Source organism: Lepisosteus oculatus, chromosome 3, assembly GCF_040954835.1.
Source record: "Lepisosteus oculatus isolate fLepOcu1 chromosome 3, fLepOcu1.hap2, whole genome shotgun sequence".
NCBI classification, from domain to species: domain Eukaryota; kingdom Metazoa; phylum Chordata; class Actinopteri; order Semionotiformes; family Lepisosteidae; genus Lepisosteus; species Lepisosteus oculatus.
In genome coordinates, this window is record NC_090698.1 from 12,559,623 (window position 1) to 12,577,325 (window position 17,703).

The 17,703-nt window shown below is 46.8% G+C and overlaps 1 protein-coding gene and 2 non-coding genes across 5 annotated transcripts in view; 1 reads left to right on the forward strand and 2 right to left on the reverse strand.

Moving 5' to 3' along the window:
- Positions 1 to 1,127: 1,127 nt before the first annotated feature.
- The window catches only part of gal3st4 (galactose-3-O-sulfotransferase 4), a 28,013-nt gene continuing 11,437 nt past the window's right edge, over positions 1,128 to 17,703 (reverse strand). For 2 of the 3 annotated variants that reach the window (XM_015340322.2, XM_015340323.2), the window contains exons 2-4: positions 12,122 to 12,226; positions 11,028 to 11,343; positions 1,128 to 9,591 (exon numbers count right to left, since the gene is read on the reverse strand). In XM_015340322.2, the coding sequence (XP_015195808.2) occupies positions 8,662 to 9,591; positions 11,028 to 11,343; positions 12,122 to 12,222 (1,347 nt within the window). In that variant the 5' untranslated portion in view covers positions 12,223 to 12,226 and the 3' untranslated portion in view covers positions 1,128 to 8,661. Of the gene's footprint in view, positions 9,592 to 11,027; positions 11,344 to 12,121; positions 12,227 to 13,890; positions 14,515 to 17,703 lie in introns of those variants that run through there. The other variant, XM_006627318.3, reaches the window with a different exon arrangement.
- trnas-gcu (transfer RNA serine (anticodon GCU)) lies at positions 13,177 to 13,258 on the forward strand. Its single transcript has one exon. It is a non-coding gene; the product is annotated as a tRNA-Ser (tRNA).
- On the reverse strand, positions 17,139 to 17,220 carry trnas-gcu (transfer RNA serine (anticodon GCU)). Its single transcript has one exon. It is a non-coding gene; the product is annotated as a tRNA-Ser (tRNA).

Sequence of the window (17,703 nt, forward strand, 5' to 3'; positions counted from 1 at the left end):
CCAGCTACCACTACTACTAATTTTAGATTAGACAGCGTAGACAGGCTTGGAGGACAAATAGGAGAATGAGATATATGGAGGCTGTGAGGTGAGGACTAGGAAGATAGTAAGTCCAACAGGTACTGAGGCGCCAAGCCATGCAGAGCCTTATCGGTGAGCATGAGGATTTTTAAGTCAATACGAAACCTGACAGGAAGCCAGTGCAAAGACTCCAGGATAGGAGTAATGGGATCACTTGCACAAGAGAGGGTCAGGATTCTGGCTGCCGAGATCTGGACATTCTGAACTTTGTTTAGTGTGGATTTAGGTACCCCAGCAAGTAGGGTGTTACAGTAATCAATTCAAGAGAAAACAACAGTGTTGGCCAGCTTTTCAGCTACAGTTAGTGACAACATAGGACATAGTCTGGCGATATTCCTGAGGCGGCAGAATAAGAATTCCTCGTTTCGAAAACGAGATTTGTAATTTCTGAGAACAAGGAATAAAATGTGTCAATGGAAGCTGCGCGGTGAGATTCGAACCTTTTGCCAGCAGTAGCAACCCCCGGCACAACCACGCGCTCCAAGGCCCGAGCCTGCTGTCAGCGCTGACGTCACCACCCCGGGGCTCCTGTCCTGCGGTGTGGAGATGGTATCCTCTTTTCTAATTCCAGTTGTACCTGATCCAGTTCACGTTTTTTCTCCCTCTGCGTGCATTTGGTCTATTGTTTTAACATTAACGGTGCGGGAATACTGCTATTCATACCATATACCATGTATATGAGTGTAATGACAATAAACTTGAACTTGAACTTGAAAACAAGACCCCCGGTGACGGTCAGGGTGTGGTGTTCTCCAGGCTCCCAGTCAAAGCCACCTCAGGGCTCCCTCTCAGACTTGCAGGTAGGCAGCTCTCTGGTAAAGGATCGCCACACCTCTAGTCTGGTCCAAAGACGCACAACTCCAGCATCAGTTTTCCCCTCACCTCAATTGAGCTCAAAAGTTTGTAATTGGACATAAGTGGAGCCTTTTTCTTGCTCTCAGTAAGTGACCTAGAAAGCCTTCAGGACAGCAGTTGAGCAGCAGCTGGTCTGCTACAGCAGCTGCAGCCTGGATACGTGCAACAGTGACACATGACAGACACCAGCCTTCCTTTACTACAAAGTTCCATTTATTTCAGCTCTGTACAGTGGTAATAATAATTAAAAAAACAGGAAATACACTAGCACTCAAGTTCGCCACCCGCATAATGAAATTTTCAAGTAAAAAGACACAAAAAAAACCTCACGCCTCACACTTGCTCTGAGTTTGGGTTACCGTATTTAAACATTCAAAACAGAGGGTACTCCCGTCAAGAGTGGGGAGAGGGTAATTTAAACTGTCCATTCATTTTCTCACGGGTTTATTCAGAACAGCGTCGTGGGAGAGCTGGACTCGCAAACTCACTGTCACTCGCACTAAGGCCAGTTTTCCCAGAAGCCAATTAACCTCCCAGTGTGTCTTTGGACTGTGGAAGGAAACCAGAACACTCAGAGGAAACCCACACAAATAAAGGGAGAACATGCAAACTCCACACAGATAGCACCACAGGAACTGAACCCAGGACCCCAGCAATAATGTTAACCACGGCACCAGCCACTGGTAGTTTTACCAGTTTCTTCTGAAGTGTGTTGTATTAATGCAATACAACATGCTATTTAATAAACCTAACTTTTCTATATGACATATACAGTATAACACAGCAAGGGTTGGTGCTGTGGCTGAGCCAGGGGTGGTGGCTGTGGAAAATCAGTACCTGCTCAGAATGGAAACTGACCGGGGGTGGCGAACTAGACAAGCACACGACTATAATCAACATACTATCTCTCTTTCTTGAACAATCAACACCCTCTTCATCCCTACAGCCATTCACACTGATAATCCTTGGGGTAAAACAATAGGGGGAAAATCCAGATTGTTCTAAAATATTAGAAAATTCCTCCTGGACGGACAATTAAGATCCCCAAAAAGGAGGACATGTCTGGGAATAAATACACTTATCGGTCACCCGATATCAATATCATCAGCATTTCAAGTGGCCCCAAATATTAAATGCGATACACTTGAAAGATTATAGCCAAGAAATTCCATTTGAGCCCTGCCTACGTGCACATCTGGACGGAGAGATAAAGAGATCACTGGCCCCTTCATCAGGAGCCAGTAGCCCTGTCGGCTTTGTACGCAGCCTTGAATTGCCATCGAGCGTTGTAACCTGTCAGAATCTCACAAAGTAATTGATTAATAGAATTGTATCAATCGGAGTTCGGCTGGTCGGGAGACCGGAGGACTCGGGATCTCCACGACCAAGGCTGCGGAATCCCTCCCAGCTCTACCTTCCGCTATGCTGGGCTGGCAGTTCCCACGTTATACGCCAGGGGGCGACAGACCGCTGATCTGGAGTGAAGTGAACACCTACGGCACAGGAAAGGGCAGTGCACAACTGCACTCCACCGTCCTGGAGAAAAACAAAAGAGATTTTCCACCCACCTATCCCCACTAAGTGGCAGCACTTATCTTTAGAAAAGAACAAAAAGATAAGGTCAGAGCCACCGATCAATAACGTGAAATGCTGGTGGGCAAATGTATACCGAGAAGTACCTTATGAGATGACCATTGTCACCAATGTGCCTCATGACTGACTGCTTGTCTGAGATCCCACAAGAAATATATAGCCAACATCTTACTCCCAACACAGCCATTAAACCCACAACCCCAGTCATGAACATACTCCTCATTGGTGTTGTAAAACACAGGGATTGACAAATGCAAACACACATACAGACAACAAGAGATACACAGTCTCTAGCAGCAGTTAAAGCTCTGTGTTGGAGTGTCACATCCTTAAGGCACACCAGTGGCGCTGATCAAAACATTTTCTTTTTGGGATAGTTTTGTAAACAAAGAGGCTCTGTCTTGCTTGACGAAGTGCTTGTTATTAAAGAGTGGGTACACTGGTACATGACCTTATATTGCCATTTGACTGGAGAGTTCCAAAAGTGTTGGCCAGTGTGTGTCTAAGGGTTATTACTGTGTCTGAAACTCCAGGGGACATCAGCTCAGGGACATGACGTCCACAACCCAGCAGTCTGTCAGTCATCAGAACACCAATAAATATTTCCAGATGTGAAGGTAACATCACAAAATCCCTCTCCAATAGGTCCGGTGGATGAGGATGGCAGGTCATTCCTCTGTGCTCTCTGGGGAATGTAGTTCAGACAAGATCTGCCATCTTGACTCCACCTACCACCCCCTTACATATGGAAACAGGAAAGTCATAAGAGAAATCTACTAAGTATTAAGCAAGTGGTATCTGGCACACTCAGAAACAGAAGACTGAACAGTATTATGAGAGGTATGGTTACAGAATTTCCCAGACCTTACGCGCAGCTGGACACATGACAGTGGGATTCAGCTACTTGAGATCACAGACCTCTCAGGCTGCTGTAGCACAGATGTGTCAAACTGTTCAGACTCAGAAGTTCTGTGAGACTGTGCTTTTTTAAAGTAGAGAACCCTTCCTGCTGTCGCCCAAAACTACACAAAATACTTCACAGCCCCAAAACAGCCTCAACACACCCACTTGTCCTCCAGGGCAAATTCTGAATGTGCTTGTGTATGGAATTGAAGCAAAGTTGCGTCACTTTTTTTACATTCCCACATGAGAGAAGAAAACAAAAACATCAAAGTGGAATGTGTTCGCATGACAGAACTTATTCACCTCAGTTGACATGTGGGACTTCTTTCCACAACTTGTTCAGGAGGGACACACAACTGTCCCCAGATTAACTGATTATCTTTTAACCCCCTCCTGAAAAATGTTGCTTCAGCCCAGAATGAAGACCCCCACATTTCTTTAAGAAAACCCCCAAAAACCTGAGGAGAAACACAAAGCTGTTGTAAAGCTGACCTTCCCAGCATGCTCTGCAGGGATGCCAGTTTCCTGTACTTTCCAATGGGGCTTCAAATTCCAAACATTTTGTGACAACTTGGATTTTCAAACGCAACAATCTCAAGACTGTAACACTGGAGGCAGGGCTGGGGATCAGGGAGGGGGGGAGCAGTCTTAAATACAGCCTTTCTTGTTTAATTTCACTGAGCTTTTTTTCTACTGTGGTAAGCAACATCTTTGTCAAAAGATTCCCCAACGTCATGCTCCCTGGGCGACGTGGTTTCTAGTGAGCGAGTCTTGGCCAACGCTTTAGGAGAATCTGTTGGATTGTCTGATTTTGGAAAAGGGGAAACTGGCGATGATTTTTAACCAGAACTCAGCCATCCGGAATGAATACGGTAAAAACAATTTGGGTCGGAGGCGCCGTGGTTAATTATACGGCTAGTGATCACAGTTTGACTCATTCCAGACTTCACCACTGGGGTGGGGGGGTCTTGCCCAATGTGCAGACTGGTAAACAACAGTAAAACAGTAAAACAACAACTTTTTGGGGTGTCTTGTGGGTTTCAGTGGCTTGTGGTTTTGCCCAGCTTTTCTCCCTCCAAGAATACAGCTGACATCTGTTCCAGACATCCGTCCTGCTCCGTTACAATGCAGATCTGCACTGAGAGGTTTTCCTGCTTTATGTTACAGATATTCCCTGCTTGGCAACAAAACTAACTTGTAGGATTTGCCAAAGCCTTTTTCCATTTACAAGCAAAATGCAAATAAGTATCTGGCATTTGAATACTGAAATAAAGTAGAATACAATGAACATTTTGTGATGTCTTGCTGCCATCACTAAACATAACTATATTCATTTTTAGAACTACTGCATTATATATTACTTTTAGGTGAGTTTCTCATGGAAATTTGTAATCTCTATGCAGTTTCGACATTCTCCTTGTGAACACTAGGCTGATAAATTCTACGGGTCAATTTAGGTGCCCAAAATTCTAAGGAGCTGAGGTTCTATTTAAAGCAATGTATTGGTCTTGTACAATATATGTACAGCATCCAAATGATAAAAAAGGGATTTAGTATTTCTAGATCTCATCGCAGGTCTCTGAGGAACTGTATAGGGGTTACTGCTAACCCTCTGTGTCTCTGTTGCAAATGCAGTAGACTACAGTCTTCAACAGGTATCAGCTGACTTCCTAAAAGAGACAGTTGGGCCTCTAGTCTAGAGGATCCAAGGTTCCTTGTTTGATGTTAACTCAGGAAGAGCAAGACACCTCGCCAGAGCTTGGATAAAGACGTGACCCAGCATCAGTGGTTCAGCACTTGGAACACGAGTGACCAAGTCAGTACCTCAGCTCCTGGAATTATAGTGATCAAATCAGTGCCTCAGCACTTGGAACAGGAGTGAGGAAGTCACTACCTCAGCTCCAGGAATAAGAGTGATCAGATCAATGCCTCTGCACTTGGAAGGGGGTGATCGAGTCAGGGATTCCAGTACCTTTAATAGGAGTGACCAGATCATTGCCAATCACCAGGGGGTGATCAGATTTTGGATTACAGTAGCTGGAATAGGAGTTTGCCAGCAGTTACCCTGCAACTTACAAATGACAGCCCACTGAAGCTCAGCAGGTGTGAGCCTGGTCAGCACCTGGATGGGAGACCTCCTGGGAAACACTGAGGTTGCTGCTGGAAGAGGTGTTAGTGGGGCCAGTAGGAGGTGCTCACCCTGTAGTCTGTGTGGGTTCTAATGCCCCAGTATAGTGATGGGGAGTGTAAAAAGGTGAGTTTCTCATGGAAATTTGTAATAAAACCAAGGGCCTGACTCTCTGTGGTCATTCAAAGTCCCAGGGTGTTTCTTGAAAAGAGTAGGGGTGTTATCCCACCATCCTGGCCAAATTTCCCCTTGGCCTTTACCAATCATGGCCTCCTAATAATTCCCATCTATGAACTGGCTTCATCACTCTGTTCTCCTCCCCACTAAGAGCTGGTGTGTGTTGAGCATACAGGCGCACTGTGGCTTCTGTTGCATTATCAAGGTGAGGCTGAACACTGGTGGTGGTGGAGGGGAGTCCCCATTATTGTAAAAATAAGCAATTTGAGTGAAGTGTCCAGAAAAGCACTATATAAGTGTAAGGAATCATTATTATTAGGAGTGACCAGATCAGCACCTCATCTCTTGGAATAAGAATGACCAGATCAGGGATTCCAGTACTTTGAAAAGGGGACCAGATTGGGAATACGTCTATGCTAAAACTTACTGGAAAAAGGTGAAACGATCGTGGAAATCTCCCATTGCTTACACATCACTATCAGGGCCAGGAACTACGGTACTTTTCCTTAGCAGCTTGTTAAGGCATGCCAAGAAAAAAAAGGTTATTTTGGAGCAGAAAAGAAGATATTCAGGTCAACTTTGCAGGTGGGTGTGAAGGAAACCTGAATACCACACTGGCCTGGCTTGTGTAGCATTATAGAAAACATGTCACGTCTCATAGATCTCTGTGCGGGCTGGAGACTGAGTCACAGGCAGTAGTGTCAGCACTTCCCCTGATCACGGTTTCCTCTTTCTTAAAACACTGCTGCATAATGAGGGTGCTGTGTTGCAGAACGGGGCTGGTATCAGCATGCTTGGGCAGTTGTGTTTTTCTTTAAGCAAAAACAACTTGTAATCCTCAGTTATTTTTCTTTTCCTAAAACCCGGGTGACACACAGAAGCCCCACTGCCCTGCGGATCCAGGGATTGAAAACTTTAGGGAGGCCAGACTGTGTACCCCAGAATGGGATTTACCAGGACACTGGGGTTCACAATCCTATTCTGACAAACAACCAAGCAGCCATGAGCTTCGTGTCTCCATACAGCTCCGTGTCCCCATTCCCGTTGATCTGGAAATCCTGGTCCAGTGAGAAGAGCGTCACCTACAGGCCCACAAACACCACTTACAGCAGTAGCCTGGTTTTCCTTAGAGGTCAGATGAGAAGGTGGTAACACAGCTGTTGAACACTATATTCAAATGGGAAGAAAAACACAATTAAAAGCTTTTTCAAGGTGCACGTTTAGCACATTTCCCCTGCTGCTGAGACTTTTGGAGGATGCTGAGCACACTTTCACTTTGGAGAGCAAAACTCCCAATAGTTATGCAGATCTTGTGGCCTGTTTTTGGTTGCGAGAGTCCCATGTTTAAGGCCTGTCAACGTTTTAGATAAAATGAGGTTTCCAGATCTATATGTACAGTCTGCGGTGCCCGCGTGTTGATCTGTTAATGCATATAAAACACAAACGCATGTTTTGGTATCTGCTGGGGCTTTTCAAGATAGTTCCACTTTCTGTGACACTTTTTCCATTTATGCCAATTTTGTTTTCAATTTTCCAGGGTTTTGGAGAGCGGTGGGGATCCTGTGAGCACAGCAGCTCCTTGGTATTGACAGAATAATCCTTCCTTTTCACCCTCACAGGAGGGAATACTGAGCCAGTCTGGCCCCAGCGATTTGTGTTTACTATGCTACAGAGGACTGGAGCATCCTGCAAATCTGACCAGGCCTCTGTTCTTGGAGCGTTTGTTCCTTGGCTTTTTGATTATTGATTGCCTAAGCTTTGAAGTCCATTTCCGTAATAAGAAGACAGTGGAGCTTAAAGTGGTCAAATCTTTAAGACCGAGCAGGTCTGAGTGCACACAGCCAGAGCTGGGACAGGAGTGTTGAAGATGGAGTTATTCCACCAGCAGGTGGTGCTGTCTGTCCCAATCCCATGGGCTTGCTGTAATGTTGGGTGTTTCCTGTTCATTTTGCGGTGTGACAGACCAGTCACTTTGTGTGTGTGCATGATCACGTTATTCTGTGTGTGTGTACTTCTCCTGTTTCTGTTGTGTCAAGTGACACTCTGATCACATCACTGTGTGCGAGAGCTTGCTGTTCAAATGGTTCTGTGACATTGTGCTTTTGTGCGCCTCTGCATATATGACAGCTGTGCAGCACAATTGCCTCAGAGTTCCCCCATAGTGGGATTTTCCCTTTGTCACAGAGACCGTTTTGGAGGTTCCTTAAAAAAAAGACGCTCTTGTCTATAAAAGGAGATAAATAGCTGCAATAAAAAAATAAATAGATAATTTAAGCCACTGTGGTCAAGGTGTGATCCTCAGTAGCCTGAGCAGGGAGGAGATATCAGGGGTGAGGGCACAAGGGTTGCTTCTGAGCATACTCATTGAGTGCTTACATCACACAAGGGGCAGGTTCTACACAGCATGCCTACTGACGATGCTGGCGGCTGCTGGTTCCTAAAGTACAGGCAAACGTGCAGATCGCCTGACTGCAAACATAATACGGGACAATCTCAAGCTACAGGAAGCTAAGCCAACAACGGCACAGCACAGCACATCAGAAATTATCCTGATGAGAGTTCAGCTGGGCATCGAGGCATCATCATGCCAGCCTGAGCTGTGAACATCCTTGCCTTCTGTACCCGCGTACCAAGGTCAGCAGGGACAGGGGAGAACAGGTTCTGATGGGCACCCCACTCCCCTTTCCTTCAAGAGCTGGGGATAGGCCAAAGGTGAGTCAATGGACCGTCTGCTGGGGGCAGAAGAGTTACAGGTGGCCCCTGGGATTTCTTAAGTGTGCCCATCCCTGGTCCCCCAGTCTTGTATCTCCAGACTCTGATCCATGAAGAGAGAACGCAGGGATACTCGGCCTCCCGCATGTGTCTGTGAATTCCTCAGTCATGTAGTAACCAGGTCACCTGCTGGGGCAGTGGGCAGGCTTTAGCTATCTTAGAAGGTTCCCTCCTTTCCCTGTCTCTGCTGTCTGGTTGATCTTCTGCTCCCTGATCTGGAGATCCTGTCGATCTCCCCCTTTCTCAAATTTGGGGGATTGTTTCTTCGGGGTTGCCGCTGGACCCGGAGGCCTTGGGAACTGTTTGGAATCCAGCACGTCCTTGTACTGGATTTCGGGGCGCACCAACCGGAGGCAGAAGTCGCGCGTGAGGTTGCTCAGGCCCGGTTGCAGCTCATAGCCCAGGATCTTGACCAGTCCGCTTTGGAAGGGCCGGATGGCCTTGTCCTGGATGCGGCTGGCTTCTACGGGCTGCCCCCCGTCCCGCAGGCAGAGCTGGGCCAGCTCCTCCCGCCGGGACCTCAGCACCCCCACTTCGCGGTCCATGCGCTCCCTGCCGAAACGCTCCACCTGGGCCCAGAAGGTCTGGTTGAAGGCGCGGTAGAGGTGCCAGTCCAGGGCGTTCCACTCGCGGAGCTTCTGCCTCTGCTTTTCGGACAGCGCCGGCCGGACACTTGAGCCCGCCCTCTGCTGCCGGGCGTTCAGGCTGAAGGATACGACGGCGTCCAGCGGCCAGCAGAGGGAGTGCCGCAGCAGCACCATGGACTGGTCGAAGTGCTCGGCCAGCAGCACCAGCTGGAAGCTGCGGCGCACCTCCGCCTCCCCGGCCCGCGCCAGCTCAGCGGTGAAGTTGGCGTCATGCGGCAGGCCGAAGTCGAACCACAGCAGGTTTCGGGCGTAGTGGTTGTTCCGCAGCCGCGGGTCATAGTGGCGCCAGGGGTCGTCGATAAAGTCTGCCAGCCCTTTTGCCCGCCGGAAGGCTGGAGCTACTGCCTTGTAGTAGGTGTAGGAGGACTCGGCCAGGAGGGCAGGGTCCCGCAGGATGGAGAAGTAGAAGGTGTCGGGGGGCATCACCTTCTCGACCTGTGGGCATAGTGGAGGAGGAAAGGGAAAAGAACGTCAATGCTCTGCACTGCAGCACAGTGCTCATTTCCTTTAGGGACCCCCTTCATTAACAGAACCACATTAATTAAAGTACAGAGTTCCAAGCATCAAAGAAACTAAACTTTACGTGTCTGCGGAAAAGAAGTGACATAGTCATTAGCGGGGACTGCAGTTCTGCACCATGTGATGTGCTTTAAAGACTTTCTTCAAAAACGAAAGGAGTTTGAACAGCGTTTCTCTGCTCCTAGAAGACAGGCATCCCATCCAGGCTGTGGTCCTGCCTGCGCTTTTGGGATCAGCTCTGGGCTGCTGAGACCCTTCAATTGCAGATGGATTTGCCTGTTTTCTCAGAGTTACTCTTACATTTCTGGGGCCCAGAGCTCCTGCTGAACTCTAGAGGGTTACAGTGTCGCTTCCTGCCTTCATGATTATTTATGAAGGGACTCTAGGTATGAACTAAAAAACAAACTAATAGTTCTGACCAGCCAGTAACAACATAATGACTGTTATGCAGTTTAGGTCAAAAACATAACACACCCCAAGTACAGCTCAGGAAACACTGGTGTGTTAGCATCTTTAAATGAGACCCAATTCAGTCAAATTCCCTGACTGGTGCAAAAATCCCAGATCCCCTGACTGAACACCAGTGAACCAGGTGGAAGGCTAGCTCAATCCCCCTCACCTGAAGGCCATCTGTTCATTTACAACACTCTGTGAGGCGAAACTGTAAAGATGTTGGCCGATCTCGGTATCGCTTGGAAATGTTTTTGCTGTTCTATAAAGAGTACAGACAAAACTAAGGCTAATAACTTGCTGACTTCAAGAAAACAAACGGAAGTAAAACCTCCTGAGTTTATGGGCTTGATAGTGATTTTTGTATTACATCTTCATTTCAAACCACTATCACAAACATTAGTCTAATTGTAATCTACCTTAGTAGTATCCACCTACAAAGGCAATGTGAAGGCTTTATGGTCTAAAATATAAGGCCCTTAATGTTCAGCGTAACCGTTCTCTCATGGGCAGAAGGGATGGAGGGGGCTGTCCTGTGATAGGGAGGGGGGCTGGGGAGAAGGGGTGAGAGGCACTGCTCACAATGATTTGCCCCATAATCTGCCCCTTCCCTCCCCAGGGCAGCTCTGATCATTGGTGAAATAATTTGAATGATTATGAAATGCAACAGGAGTCCTGACATGTATATTGAAAACTGGGTAGTCTTATGGATTTATAATATGGAATCCTGGGGTGAGAAAAATTCCCTTTGAACGCGCTAGTGGTGTGCTTTTTGTTAGGAATTGGCCCTTACTGTGAGCCAGTACTGCTGCAGTGCAGTGTGGTCCTCTGGCCACTTGGGGTCAGGCCAGAGCTGACTGCCATGATCGTGCCCGGCAGCAGACACCACTGTCACTACTTGCCTCCTTCTTGTTGAAGCGCATGTGGTTTCCCATGATGCTGAACTCCACTGCCCCAGGCCCCCTGTAGCCCTTCACCCTGTGGGCGCTGAAGCGCAACGGGTAGCCGAACTGGTACCCCAGGGGCAGGGCGAAGCGCAGCCCCCTCTCCTCGCCGAAGCGGTACAGCATGTTGAGCACCGTGCTGCTGGCCGTCTTGTGGGTCTTCAGGAACATGACGTGGGTGTGCGGCCTGCAGGGGGCGCTGGCGTCTGCTAGAAGCCTAAGGGGGTGCCTGGGGTCGCCAGCTGAAAACGGAGCCGGGCGCTCTAGCTGCAGACTGTGGTTGGGAGAAGAAGAAGAGATCAATCCCAGGATTCCAAGAGAAGGGCACAGACACAGACGTACGGGCACAGCATAATGTTGTCAATCGATTACTGTGAAGCCCTACTGGCTGGGGTATCTAAATCCGCCCTGGACAAGCTTCAGTATGTCCAGAATTCAACAGCCAGAATCCTGACCAGGTCACGTAAACGTGATCATGACTCCTATCCCGAAGTCAATCAGGCACCGGCTTCCTGTCAGGTTTCCTGTCGACTTAAAATACCCTCTGCTCACTGACTTACCCTTGTCTTACTCCTCACCTCGCAACCTTTGCTCTTCTGATTCTGGTCTCCTGGTTTGTCCTCCAAGCCTGTCCATGTACAGGCTTGTGTCACAAAGCCTTTTCTACCCCAAAGCTCTGGAGCTCTATCCCTAACATATCGGAGAGTCACCTTCCCTGAGCTCTTTCATATCTGGGCTCAACACTTTCTTCTTTAGAAGGGCCTTTACTGAACTGGTTCTGTGCCTGGCCCATTACTTTCCTACTATATTCCAGTATTGAAATATCAACATGAATAAAACAATAATAGCAACAATAGTGGTGGGATCATTCAATAATAATAATAATAATCATAATAATAATAATAATAATTATTATTATTATTATTTTGAATGATTCCACTGCATCACTCCAGTATCACACAGAAATTGATTTCTGACAAATTCCCAGTTTTGTGCTACTCTTCCTGAATAAATCACGGACTGTGAAGCAAGCAGTCCTAATTCATCAGCACCTCTTATTGACTCCCAGCAGCTGTCCGGCAAAACCGATGGCCACGAAGAGGACCAGCGCTTTCCACAGCAGACCCAGGCGACAGCACCCCAGCCAGCGCATCCTCCTGGGACAGAGAGAGGCAGGGTTAGCGTCCCTCCGCCTGGGTCCCGGTGCAGACAGCGTCCTGGCGGGGAGCCAGGAGCACAGCCCGACACTCCAGCCTGTTCTGGACTTATGAAAATCACAGTTTAAGTGCATTTTTATCGAGTGTGGTAACATTCGGTGGCGTAAATATGCCAAACTCTGAGAATCTGAAAGGGTGTGAATACTTTTTCACGGAACTGTAAGCGTGCCTAGCACAAGTTAGTGTTCGACAAAATCACACGTACATTTTTCTTGGCCTGCATTTGCTTTAGGAATTGTATTAGAAATTACACCATGGTAGACTATAGTACTGACTTTGACAGCAGCTGAACCACGCAAAGCAGGATTTATTATCACCACAACACTGCTAATACGGCTGTCAGGAAACTGTGGTCTACACGTATGAGAGAGGACATTCAGAAGCAGCAGACAGCAGATTTTCCCCTATCTTTGATCTCAGCAGCTTCCGAAAGACATCGCGGGTAAAATGCGAACACAGTCGCGGCAGCGAGCTACATTACTGGTCTCTATAAACAGACAGCGGTTACTAGTCCGCTGTTCTCAACACCTGTGTTGACAAGACTGCTTGTGTTCAGATTTACCCCTTAGGAGATCTGCGCCCTTCGCATTCGTGCTCAAACAGGAACGCCACAATTTGGCATTTGAAACAGCAGCCGCCGGTACAAGGGCATGTTCAAGTGGAGAGAAGCCCCGATCATCCGTTACGACAGGCACTGCTGACACATTAGCACTGCAATTCTGAACATGTTTCAGTGTTGCTGCAGTTAATGTATTCTTTAAACTACATCTACAGTAAACCTGTAGTAACAGCAAAAATACTTTGATACATTTCTGGTTTTCCGAAGAATACTCTGTTGCAAACCACCTTTCAGTAGTTTCTACACCTGTCCACCCACCAAATCGGCAGCAGACGAGGTGGCCGAGTGGTTAAGGCGATGGACTGCTAATCCATTGTGCTCTGCACGCGTGGGTTCGAATCCCATCCTCGTCGAGCGCTTTTTAGTCTGAATATCTTGCTTTACATTAATTCTTATAAAACCATGCGTTGCCCTGCTTTGAAATACGATGCAATCATCATGCGGAACACTTACGAGCCTCATTTTCATAAAACACGCATAAGGACTGCTCCAGCTGAACCGCTCTTTCAGACAGAACCATCCCCTTACCGGTACTAAACGCTAACGATTCCACTATCTTTGTTTTTGTTGTACGCTAATAATAGCCAGCTATTGTCTTTTTATGATGACAGGATTGCGCAGCATTTGAATACCAAGGTGTCATAAACACGCGTTGTTTTGTAATGGAACAAGTAATAGGTTTATTCCATGCTGAAAAAATAAGAGAGAACACAACGTTTCGGCCGTGGAGCCTTCTTCAGGTGTCAGCGTATTGTTTTGTAATGGCACCTCCAACACTAAATCGGTACCCCCTACCAGACATATAAAAAACCCACCCCGCTGTCTCCGGGACTGTTTGTTTTGTTAGCAGCCTTGCCAGGTGCGATCAGATTCTGACAACGTTGCGAAACGCGAACAGATAAAACCGCACATCGCAAGAGCGGCGAACGGCGGCAGCCTTCCCCGGCGCTGTCTCGCCACTGCCGGAGCCCGCTTGCCTACCTACCTCGCTGTCCGTCTGAACGCCATGGCAGTCGGGGGATGCTGTCCTGCGAGCGGGCCAGTGCACCGCTGGACGCGGGGCGCATCTCGGACAAGTGGCAGACAGTGGGAGGGGAGCGCACATTAGGATCTGGGAAGGCTACAGCAAGCCGGCTGCATTCGCCGCAGAGTCCGACTTCAGTCTTTGTTTACTGTTCCGCTGTCAGCTCCTTCGGTATCCCTCTCCTATTTCCCTGCGCTGACAAGCGGAGGCGTTTTCCACAGTGGCTCTCGAAGGCTTGGGTAGCGCACTGACGTCAACGAGAGCCACAGTCTGTGGAGCTCCGCGACCAGCCCCGTGGGACTGAAATAAAATGAAGAAGCTGGTCGCGTTCAAAGTGGAGTCGCTTCAACCACCGTGTGCGCCAGGGAAACATAAAGTATTTCAGTCTAGCCGAGACATCAATAGTCACATTGAGCAGCCATACCCACTTCCTCCTACCCAACACAGCGCTTTCATCGGCGCTGCAGAGCACCGGAACATCGGAAGGCAAGTGAACCTATCGCATCCGCTAGTTCAGCCTCGTTTCGCAGTTGACAAAGCTGCGAAAATAAACCACCGAAGACCGCAGACTCAGTCGACCGTGTCCAAGTCAGTGTCAGATTAACACTTCGTTGTCAGATCTGTAGAACAGCAACGCTATAATAATAAGGTTAATTCTAGAAACGACTCCTTTGGATTATTGAACGAAAAAAATCACGTTATATTTGGAAGATGTCGTAAACAGCATGACAACAACAACAAAAACTGTTTTCGCAAATTCAACATTGTCCGCAGTCGAGAGTGGGTGGCTTCTGGACGTTGTTCCAGACATGAATATCTGTAAAATTAGGATAATGAAGAAGCAGTCAAAATAGCGCTCCTTTTCAGAACCGTTCTCAAGGGTGTATGGTCCGCGGACCACTTACACCAAGTCACAGATGCGGTGGACCACCTATGCCTACATCCAATTCTTACCCTGTACGAATCACCTATCAATGTACTAAAAATAACCAATATTCAAATTTGATGAAAAGTACTAATATTTTTACAAACAAAGCTGCATATTTTGCAAATGTTTTTATTACATTAAAAGTTAATGTGAAGAATGGAGCTGCTTTTGTTGAGCAATCAGAGAAGTGATATCTGGATCCAAGCTGGACAAGTCTCATGCCCGGAGGCAGACGGAGACTTCACATCAAGCACACCTTCTGCTTCCTTGCACATCACATTTGTCAAGCTGTTGGAATTGGAGTTACAGCACTTGGTATGGTACACAAATGACCTCACTCGCATTTTCACTTCTGTCCTGTCTCTTACTCGCACCTGCGCTGTCACTGTCGTGACTATATTTGCTTTTCAGACTCCCAGATCTGAGCAAGTGATCCATAATGACCCATCTACTTCGACGGCTTCTTTAAATTACACCTTGAACTTTCAAACTCAAAGTAAGATATTCAAAAGTAAGAGCGAAACGATACGAACAATAATGGCAACGGGCGAGGCACACGCACATATGAAGAAGTAAACAGCGTAACCACGCAATCATGACAACTAGTGATGCACCGGTTGACTCGGGTTGGGCGGGAGCGGGTTGATATACTGCATGACCAAATGCAAAATATTGCAGAAAACCGATCATTTGTATCTTAACAAATGAATTTAAGTGATTTTAGTGATTTACGTTTAGTAATTTTAAGGTTTAAAACTGACGTTTTTTTTTCCATATTTAAGCTCCAATTGGTTGTATCACAAGGCAAAGCGGGAGAAAACAGACAACAGTGTATTACAAAGAAAAAAAACATAATGGCAACCTCGTTAGAGCAGATCAGGACACAACACCAGAACAGTGAGATACAAATAAAGACGAGAGAGCGACAAAAGAGCCAGGTGGGAGAAGTTTGGCGAGCTTGTCAGCGCAACAGAAGGAAAAAGCACAGGTTATCTGCATCGATTGTGAAGCACTTTACAAAAATGACAGTCACAAGACTGTACACCTGAAGAGGGCTCCACAGCCGAAAGGTTGTGTTTCCTTTCTTCTCTTTTCAGCATGGAATAAACCCGTTACCTGGTACTTTGCAGCCTACGCATGCTGACGGAGCTCCCTACTTGAAATGTCTCAAGACTGGGCTACTTTAGTCGTTTAAAACAAGGAATCTGGATATGCTGCTTCTATAAATGTTGATCAGATGAGTGCTCGAATACTGTTCGGTGTAATTTCTAATGGAGCGGGTTCGGACTGGCTTCGTCAGTACCTGTATCATTTTAAATCGGGTCGGGCGGGTGCGGGTCAAAAGAAAGCCGATCCGGGCATCACTAACCACAGTAGATTGCTGCAGGGCGGCAAGGACATCGCCGCCAAACTAACTGTCTCGTTTTCAGTGTGTGACATCGTTTCATTCGTGGTGCATAAAAGAAAAACACTGAAGCGATAGGCGGTGTTGGGGAGAATGAAGAGGCGAGGTGGTCCGCCATAACTCAAGCTTCATTAAAACACCAAGGCACCAGAAGGGTACAGTCTGCAGCCCCTCAAGCCAACCAAGCCTACGTCTAGGCTGGTGCTCGCCCCATTACTGACACACACAGTCCCCTTAACGGCTCGTGAAACCCCGATACCTAGAATCAGCACAGAAGTCCCTCCTTCTACTATTTACAGCTTGCAGTTCTTAACAGTGCTCCTAGGGGGAGCCCCTTCGTAGCGGACACTACAATATCCTTTCCTCTGACTTAAACAGCGTAGACTTGCTTTTTAAGAATGGTTATTCGATTTTGTTTTTGCTTTGTTTCATGTTAATTTTATTTTTATTTGCTTTGGCAAAACTGATTGTACTCATCGGTCGTGCCAATAAAGCATCTTGAATTGAAATTGATTAGGTCAGCCTTTGAGAACCACTGGATAGAGTACCGTATCTACAGAGCAAAAGTGTATTCGCTCTGTTCGGTAAATTTACTCCTTTCATTCATTCACTGGTTTAAGATAAAGAGTAAATCCTGTATATCTCACTTCTAACTTAATTAGGACTTTTTTACAACCCTGAAGGGAAACTCCTATTAACCGGTTTGCCATTTGAACGGAATATCCAGAAGAGCCGTTAGCTGCAAACATGTTAGATGCATACCTGAACAAATCAGCGTACAGCGTTTTCCAAATGCGGTTAATTGCGTAATGTCAACTAAGCAGACAGGTTTTATTAGTATTAACCGAAAGTACGAACTCTTCAGTAAAAGCGATCCGACGAGGATGGGATTCGAACCCACGCGTGCAGAGCACAATGGATTAGCAGTCCATCGCCTTAACCACTCGGCCACCTCGTCCGGTTCGACAAAGGGGTGCGCTCATCCCTTGTTAAACGAACTCTTACCCGTACTCGCTTATCAGACGAGTTATATATATATCTATTTGCTAATATGTGCGTTTAGCGTTTCTTATTTTGTAAAACTAATTCTGTTGAGCGTTAAATTTCCCCTTTCTCTTATTTAATAACTTAAAATGTAAAATAGGTTTAAAACGTGCATCCAAACATACAGTTTACCGGTAGTATAGTATTGTGAATGCATAAATGGTACGAACAATATTGACTGCCGAAATTTAGCATTTTACACGCCGAAATGTTTTACCTGTAGTTTTAATTTGATAATGTGCACCCATGACGCAGACATATGTCGGGGCTCGTATTTTTTATATTGGTTTTATTCTGTCATTGCATTCTGTCTTCACTTTGAGCTGCATTGCTTTTGTTTCCCTTTTTGAGTATGGGTTAGAGTCTATGATTCATCCCTGCATTGCAATTTCAGTTC